General features: G+C 47.9%; 1 protein-coding gene across 1 annotated transcript; it reads left to right on the top strand.

Moving 5' to 3' along the window:
- The first annotated feature begins 93 nt into the window (after positions 1–93).
- mcm6 (minichromosome maintenance complex component 6) lies at positions 94–8,788 on the top strand. The gene is made up of 17 exons (XM_023840152.2): positions 94–298; positions 763–909; positions 1,081–1,191; positions 1,387–1,636; positions 1,847–2,012; positions 2,200–2,345; positions 2,817–2,967; positions 3,091–3,232; positions 3,695–3,836; positions 3,933–4,040; positions 4,387–4,542; positions 4,640–4,768; positions 5,303–5,464; positions 7,292–7,424; positions 7,517–7,660; positions 8,086–8,225; positions 8,311–8,788. The coding sequence occupies exons 1-17, from the start codon at positions 201–203 to the stop codon at positions 8,431–8,433; spliced, it is 2,448 nt and encodes an 815-aa protein (XP_023695920.2). The 5' UTR covers positions 94–200; the 3' UTR covers positions 8,434–8,788.
- Positions 8,789–9,163: the final 375 nt, after the last annotated feature.

The following is a 9,163-nucleotide window of genomic DNA, read 5'->3' as shown; positions in this document are numbered from 1 at the left end:
TGTCTCTGATTGGCCAAAATTTTGTAACCAAAGCTCTAATGCGGAAATAGAGCAAGTGATTGGTTGCTAGTGGCGGGAAAATTATTACGTGGTGTGTGCTTGGCGCGAAAGTGGTCAGAGGTGAGCTGCAAGAGAATAGTCGGCTTTTCTCCGGATCTGTAGTCCGTTTTTTTGTTTGGTTTGTTTTAACGCATCCACACATGGATCTTGCAACACAAGCATCTGATAATTCAGGACAAGTTATCAAGGATGATTTGGCAGAAAAGTGCCAGAAACTATTCCAAGTGTTCTTAGAAGAGTAAGTAGGACTCATGGTTTACTGGATACGCAGTATTCTGTTTATAGTAAGTGTATCAATATATTTAGTTAGATGCCAGGTTTCAGAAAAAAGTAAGTAGTTTATTAGGCATTTAATATTAAAGATTTGCTTGATCGTTTATTTAACTGATAATTTGCAAGATATACGGAATATGTTCGGTTGATTTTCATACTTTTCGTCATTTGGCAGGCCGAATAGGAATATTTGTTTCTGTGGATGTTTTACTTGAATGTGAGCGATTCCGTGTTTTTTGAGCTCGCTAGAATGTTCATTGTAGATCAGTGGCCGCCGGGTCCTGTACCTCCGGACTTGTCTATTGTTCTTTTAACATGGCGACACTGGCACTTACTTTTGTTGGTGAGCTAGCGACAGCTTATCTGCGTACAGACTTGCGGTCCGCTACTCCGTCATGCTGACAAGCAGGGTCGTGCTCGTTTAATAAGATTTCAGAACAGTGACGGCGAAGTGAAGTATTTGCGCGACGCGGAGGAGCTTATCCGGCCGGAGAGGAACACGCTGCTAGTGAGCTTCCAGGACCTGGAGCAGTTCAACCAGGAGCTTGCGACCACTATTCAGGAGGAATTCTACAGGTGAGGCCCGGTCCTTTTCTGGCTTATAATACCCAAAGGGGATCATCAGAAACTGTATTAGCCTTTATTTATAAGTCAAGATTGAGAAATGCCAAAATTACTGATCTCGTGACAGTGTTATTCCTGATACCACGTGCGTGACATTAATGTTGCGTCTTCCTGTTTTTCCAGAGTTTATCCTTATTTGTGCCGGTCTGTACGAAATTTTGCTCGTGATCACGGAAATGTTCCTCTCAGCAAGGAGTTTTACGTGGCAATACAGGACTTGCCAACAAGACACAAGTAAGATGAGCCGCTGGGAAGCTTATAGGTCAAACTAATTCCTTTGCACATATAGTACATGTATTTATGATATGATGTTCTTCATTACCGGACATACTAGTTGTTCATCTTTAGAGGAGTCATTTGGATTTGGTATTGGCATTTGGGATTTTGTGGTGGGGGTTCAGCCGTGTAATCAGACGGTGCCCTCATCAGGATCCGTGAGCTGACGACCGCCCGGATTGGCACGCTGATCCGGATCGGTGGTCAGGTAGTGCGCACCCACCCGGTGCACCCCGAGCTGGTCAGCGCCACCTTCCTGTGCCTGGACTGCCAGATGCTGGTGCGCGACGTGGAGCAGCAGTTTAAGTACACGCAGCCCAACATCTGCCGCAACCCAGTCTGCAACAACCGGCGGCGCTTCATGCTCGACACCAACAAGTCCAAGTTCATCGACTTCCAGAAGGTGTGTGCCCCAGTGTCGTAGTTTGCTCCTCCTCATCGAATTAGCTACCTGATTCAGTTAAAAAATATATATAAACTGTTTTCCAGTGCATCACTGTTTAAGACTTATTATGTGTGACACAGTATTTCTGCGTTGCTCCTGGGTTGAAGCTGCCAGCTAATTGGACAAGAGCTGCTGTCTGAGCCGGTTGAGTTTTTCTCCGTCTGGCAGGTGCGTATCCAGGAGACGCAGGCTGAGCTGCCGCGGGGCTCCATTCCCCGCAGCGTGGAGGTCATCCTGCGGGCCGAGGCCGTGGAGTCCGCGCAGGCCGGGGACAAGTGCGACTTCGTGGGCATGCTGATTGTGGTTCCGGACGTGGCCATGCTGGCCAATCCAGGTACAATCCAGTGTTGTGCAGGGCAAGTATTACATTTTTTTTCCCCGGACAGCATAGTTGTTACACTAACAACATACAGCAGGATGTTTACAGGTCCCCAGGAACACCTGGCGACATTTGTGCCACAAAGTATTTTGTGTTTTGATCAAAGCAGTAATAGGGATGGACTGTTATGCGTCTCCCCCAGGTGTCCGAGCTGAGACCAGCTCTCGCACGGCCGGGGCACAGGGCTACGAGAACGAAGGAATCCGTGGTCTGAAGGCCTTGGGAGTGCGAGACCTTTCGTACAAGCTGGCCTTCCTGGCCTGTCATGTGGCGCCTACGAACCCCAGGGTAAGGGGCTACACACATTATATTTTACTATGTAGCCCATTATTTCGGACACGCTGTCATCATTACTGTCATCATTACTGTCATCACTGTGCTACATGTGTCTGCACCGGAATCCCATTTACACATTTGTTTTAACCAGCACAATGCCACTTTCAATTATTTGAGTACATATTGTTTATTTGTAGTACATACTGTGTATTTATGTATTTGTTAGATTTAAGCTATTATTCTTAGTTCATAGGTCTTAGTTTTTTATTTAGCGTTTAGTTTGTCAAATCTGTTTTTAGTTAAACCAGCGCAGGAGTGATTCATGACTACGTTTCACTGCACGTTGTGCGTGTTTAACTGCAAGTGACGAACTTCTTGAATCTTGAATAATGAATTGAGATGTCGTGAAGGTTTATTTTTAGGTGGTATACGTCTGTCGGCTGGTCCGAACACAGGCTTATGACATTGGTCACTGTGTTGCAGTTTGGTGGGAAGGAGATCCGGGATGAGGAGCAGACTGCGGAGGGTATTAAGAACCAGATGACGGTGAAGGAATGGGAGAAGGTGTTTGAGATGAGTCAAGACAAGAACCTGTACCATAATCTGTGTACCAGCCTCTTCCCCACCATTCACGGTTAGTCAGCTGCCGTCGCCGTAGTGATCAGCTCCTCATTACAGTGGCAAGATAAATGTATTTATGTAATTCTCACAAAACTGCAAGAAAGGGTTAAACTCAGGGGCTCTCGTGTGCCTTCAGGTAACGACGAGGTGAAGAGAGGTATTCTGCTCATGCTGTTCGGCGGAGTGCCCAAGACCACCATGGAGGGCACGTCTCTCCGAGGGGACATCAACGTTTGCGTTGTGGGAGACCCCAGCACTGCCAAGAGCCAGTTCCTCAAGTGAGACCTCTTCCTGTGAAATACAGTTAGTCTCTTGGTTGGTACATAAAGGAGTCTGCCTTTGTATAGCTGGATTTGTTTACTGGACCGACTCTAGGTGAAGTACTTTTGTTCTGGGGTTTTTGTAGTGGGGGGAGGGGGTGCTTCAGGGATATGCAACAGTAATCTGCAAGCTCAAGGGTGGCAAATCTTATCCAAAAAGGGCCGTTGTGTGTGTGCATGTGGGTCTTCGTTGCATCTCCCTAATTAGATTACAAATTAGATGACTTATTTGCTGAAGAGTCCTGGGTTTGAACAGCTGACGTACAGGTTATTCCAGAAGCCTGCATATACACTGGCCCTTTGCAGATAAGACTGTCCATCCCTGTTCTAGCTGAACTTCTTGAGATGTTTACCCACTACGCCGCTTTTTCCACCTGCATGGCTGTGGTAGATGTGAGTAGTTTCCCTGTCTTTCTCCAGGCACGTAGAGGAGTTCTCGCCCCGTGCTGTCTACACCAGTGGCAAAGCTTCCAGTGCCGCTGGTCTGACTGCAGCTGTGGTCCGGGACGAAGAGTCGCACGAGTTTGTCATCGAAGCCGGGGCTCTCATGCTGGCCGACAACGTGAGCTGGCGTCTCCTCCGCTCAGGTCTTCAGCGTTCTTTGCATTTCAGCAAGTCTAACTTTCTCGTTTTGGTGCTCTGGTCCTTCACGCTCCAGGGTGTCTGCTGTATAGACGAGTTTGACAAGATGGAGATGAAGGACCAGGTGGCCATCCATGAAGCCATGGAGCAGCAGACCATCTCCATCACCAAAGCAGGCGTCAAGGTGGGGCCATCGCAGGCTGCTCTTCCTCGTGGAGTTCAGCGGTTTCAGTTCCTCTGCCATCTTTATCATTGTCTGTATCATCATTTCACTCGGTAATGGGGGAAACTAAATTCTGTAACTTCCTCTTCATGTACAGTTTAATTGGAGATTGACGTATGTCGGTTATCATTGGCTACAGAAGGTGCTGTAACCTTTTGGTTCATCGTCCAGTCAGCTTGTGTCATCAAATTGTTTCAGAAATTGATATTCAGTTCAGGTTGAGCTAAAAGCCGCCTGCCATTCCTCCTGAACCCAAGCGCTTCTGACAGCTTTGCTGTTGCTTTTCCTTGCTGCTTCCTTGCTACAGGCCACACTTAATGCCCGGACCTCCATTCTAGCAGCTGCTAATCCCGTCGGCGGTCGGTACGACCGCTCCAAGTCTCTGAAGCAGAATGTAAATCTGACTGCACCCATCATGTCCCGATTTGATCTGTTCTTCATCTTGGTAGATGACTGCAATGAGGTGAGACGTCCAGTGTCCTGCACGTTGAGGAACACACTAAAGCTGCCAGATATGGCCTGAAATCTGTTGGTTTGACGTCCCGTGTTTGATTTTGAAGGTCACAGATTACGCCATAGCCAGACGTATAGTTGACCTCCACTCCAGAATTCAGGAGTCTATCGATAGGCTCTACACCTTGGAGGAGATTCGTCGATACCTTCTTTTTGCCAGACAGTTTAAGCCAAAGGTAAGGGGCTCTGTTGCAGTCTTGCAATTCATTTGCTGGTGTTAAATAAAGCCCCCCCCCCCTTTTAGGGGTGTAGTGATGCAGTCCACTCACGATTCAGTTCCATAGGTGATTTAGGGTTTACGGTTCAATGCACTCACAATACATTCAACAAAATAACAAAATATGATTGAAAGCAAACTAAAATCTCACAGTTCTTGTTTGTTCCTTTTTAGACACCTACAAGGTACTTTCTTTGACATGAAAAGTGCTATATAAAGAAAATGTATTATTACTACATTTCTTTTTCTATTGAAGTGTTATCCATATTCTGCAGACTCCAGTGCAAAATGCAGTAATGACATCTCCAAGCAAAACTGAGTCTGTTGCGCCCTCTTGTGGCCACATTAATAAGTGTGGTGCATTGTTACACCCTTACGATGTGCATTGTCGTCATATTTTTGAACCGTGAAATATTGTGCCGCCGTGCATTGTCACTTACTCCCCTTACTCTTGTTAATTTACCTGCGCTCTCGCCGCCTCCGATGTTCTCAGATCTCTAAGGAGTCCGAGGACTTCATCGTAGAGCAGTACAAGCGTCTGCGGCAGAGGGACGGCTCCGGAGTCAGCAAGTCGGCCTGGAGGATCACCGTGAGGCAGCTGGAAAGCATGATTCGTCTGTCCGAGGCCATGGCCCGGATGCACTGCTGCGATGAGGTGAGCTACCGGTCCTGCTGCAGGTCGTCAGCGTCGTCATCAGCATGTTAAACATGCGTCATCGCTGAGCTGCGGCCGGCCACTCCAGGGTCATACTGTCCTGCTGAGCAACCATGCGTCCAAATAAGCCCACTGATCAAGAGCTAGGCTGCGTTCCTCGTAAGGCGGGTCACCATGACATGTATGTGTTTTCGTATGTGAGGGGACCCACTCAAACTCCGGGTACAGAGCATGGGAGTGTCCTGCAGAATCCTGCACGCTGCTCTTAGAGTTTGCTGCTCACAGGGATGAAAGTGCTCTGACCGGGAGTCCGATGATCTTAGAGCAGACTTTCACTGTGTTGGCAGGCTGGTGGAGTGATACCAGCAGGCAATGGAGAAACAGAGGACACTCAATGAAGGAGTAGTAGCAGGTTCTGAGTATGACCTTGTTGACCCCAAAGCTGTTGAGCTTCCTTAGGATATATCGTTGACATCTTCTTAGAATGTTCTCAGTGTTAGAGGCAAACTTCAGGGTGCAGTCGAAGATTGTGCCCGGATATTTGTACTCCTCCACCACCTCCACTGTCTGCCTGTGGATTATGCTGACAGATCCTGTCACCAGCTCTCTCTGTTCACTAGAGAACGTCACCACCATGTCCTTAGTCTTCTCCACGTTTAGCTCCAGGGAGGCATTGCCACACCACTGCACAAACTCACTGAGCACTGAGCTGTGCTGATGTGAGGAGCCAGAGAGCAGAGACAGGAGAACTGCGTCATCCGCGTACTTCACTAGATGACAGTCTGGGTGAGAGGACCTGCAGTCATCGGTGTACAGGATGAACAGAAGAGGTGACAGGACGCAAAGAATGGGGACCACAGTGGAGTACTTCCACATTTGGGGGACTGTGCTGCTGTCCATTGATCTCTGAAACACGCCCCCCAACTGCTCTGCACAGCACTGCAGGACACGGTCACTGAAACACACCCCCCAACTGCTCTGCACAGCACTGCAGGACACGGTCACTGAAACACGCCCCCCAACTGCACTGCACAGCACAGCAGGACACGGTCACTGAAACACGCCCCCCAACTGCACTGCACAGCACTGCAGGACACGGCCACTGAAACACGCCCCCCAACTGCTCTGCACAGCACTGCAGGACACGGCCACTGAAACACGCCCCCAACTGCACTGCACAGCACTGCAGGACACGGCCACTGAAACACGCCCCCCAACTGCACTGCACAGCACTGCAGGACACGGCCACTGAAACACGCCCCCCAACTGCTCTGCACAGCACTGCAGGACACGGCCACTGAAACACGCCCCCAACTGCACTGCACAGCACTGCAGGACACGGCCACTGAAACACGCCCCCCAACTGCACTGCACAGCACTGCGGGACACGGCCACTGATGTTGTTTGGGCCAGGTGCTGTGCTCACCTTGGTCCTTCTGAGGGCTCTCGCCACCTCTGTGTCGAAGGAAAGTTCTGTTCCTGCGGGCGTGAGGAAGGAGACCATGTCTTTGAGACGGGAGGTGTTGTCAGTGTCAAACCTAATGAAGAAGGAGTTTGTTGAGGTTGTTGGGGAGGGCTATTGGGCTGTGACCTGCCACCTGGATGGACCTGTGGATGGTGGAGACGGTCATGTTCTTGCGGCCACGTTCTTGATCCCCTGCCAAGCTGAGTGGAGGCTTCCTTGGGTGAATTTCTTCTCCACCTTGTTTTTGTATTCATTCTTTATGAAGTGTAAACATGTTCAGGTGTGTCTACAGATTGTACCGTTTGCAATTTTTGACTTCTGTGGTGATGGATGTCATCAAAGTATGATCTCGGTCTGCGCAGGTCCAGCCAAAACATGTGAAGGAGGCCTTCAGGTTACTGAACAAATCCATCATCCGGGTGGAAACACCAGATGTCAACCTGGAGCAGGAGGATGAGCAGCAGGAAGAAGATGAGGAAGCTGACCTTGTGAATGGTACAAGTGCGATTTGCTCTTGGCCTATACCAGTCAAATCTGTGATGCACATAGTCTGTTTGGGAGTGTTTCTAATGGCCTGGTTTCACTAGGTCACGGAGAAGCTGATGGCGTGAATGGACACGCCGAGACCCCAGAGAACGGTGATGCAGCAAAGCCGTCTCTCAGACTTTCCTTTGCTGAGTATCGCCGCATCTCCAACCTGGTGGTTCTGCATCTGCGCAAGGAGGAGGAAAGTAAGTGCTGGTTTTCCTGAATGTGTAGACTTCTGGTAGCCCTGTAGAGGGGCGGATTGTAGACTTCTGGTAGCCCTGAAGAGAGGCGGATTGTAGACTTCTGGTAGCCCTGAAGAGGGGCGGATTGTAGACTTCTGGTAGCCCTGAAGAGGGGCGGATTGTAGACTTCTGGTAGCCCTGAAGAGGGGCGGATTGTAGACTTCTGGTAGCCCTGAAGAGGGGCGGATTGTAGACTTCTGGTAGCCCTGAAGAGAGGCGGATGCGTCTGCAAGGTGACTTGACATCTGTTGTTGTTTTTTCCTGCCCTAGTAAGTTTTGAAAGTTTTTGTCTGAAGGAGATTCAATTTCTTCATTTGGGTGGGGACGGACAAATTTAGTTTATAATTATTTTTTTTTTCTTTCTTTTAATTTCTCTCCTATGACAGATGATAATGAAGCTGCTCTGAAGAAGTGCGAGGTGATAAACTGGTACCTGAAGGAAATTGAGTCTGAAATTGACTCAGAAGAAGAGCTTATAAACAAGAAGACCATCATTGAAAAAGTCATCCACAGACTGATTCACTATGTAAGCAAACATGCGACCAGACCGGCAGATGTTTTATTAGCTAATTCTCATTTTGACTGCGGCATAACCGTTTGATCCTCTTCAGGACCACATTCTCATTGAACTGGCCCAGTCTGGACTGAAGGGCTCCTCAGAAGCAGCTGTCCCAGAGTCGCAAGCAGAAGAAACGGTCCTGGTCGTGAACCCCAACTACGCCCTTGAGGACTAGTAACTAGGACTGGTAACTTTGGCTGCCTTCTTGAGTTAAATAACTGTTGAAACTGAAGACTGGAAGACAATGTGTTTGAAATGTGACAGATGGTGTGAAGATTTTTTTTTTTTTTTTGAGGTTTTGTTTATGTAAATATGTTTTTAATTTCTGCATGGCGTTGCTATTTTAATATACAGAACTTCAGTTTTGTAGCTTTTTTGATGGTTTTTACCCCAGATGTAATATTACAGCTTCATGTTTTATTTGTGATCTTGGGAACAAAACTTAATGCTTTTATTAGGTGAATTTAACTGTACCTTCATATAGGTGTCTTCAAAACATAATGAATAAACTTGAACGATATGAGCAAATAGTACTTTTTTTCTCCACATTTTATATTTTACCTATTTGTGACATTTAAAATAGGAGCATTGTTCACATGTGAGGGAAGAAGGGAGTGGGAGATGGACAGATGGATTGGTGCTGTGTTAGCAGATGCTGTACTGCTGTAAGCCACAAGGCAAAGCTATAGATTGACTGCTCAGTCTATGTCCCTAAGCTCGCCTTTGGTCACGAGCTTCGGATAGTGACTGAAAGAATGCGATCACGGGTACAAGCAGCAGAAATCAGAACTCCCCCTGCCCAGTTCACTCAAAATCACTCCAATTTCCCCATTACAGAAGTAAGCATCTCACACAATCTCCAGTCCTAGTTTGATATACTTCCCATATACTGTGCCATGCGAGTG

The sequence above is a fragment of the Paramormyrops kingsleyae genome, chromosome 16, assembly GCF_048594095.1.
Source record: "Paramormyrops kingsleyae isolate MSU_618 chromosome 16, PKINGS_0.4, whole genome shotgun sequence".
In the NCBI taxonomy this organism is placed as follows: Eukaryota; Metazoa; Chordata; class Actinopteri; order Osteoglossiformes; family Mormyridae; genus Paramormyrops; species Paramormyrops kingsleyae.
Note: the sequence above shows the minus strand (reverse complement) of the source record. Positions and strands in the feature narration are given on the sequence as shown.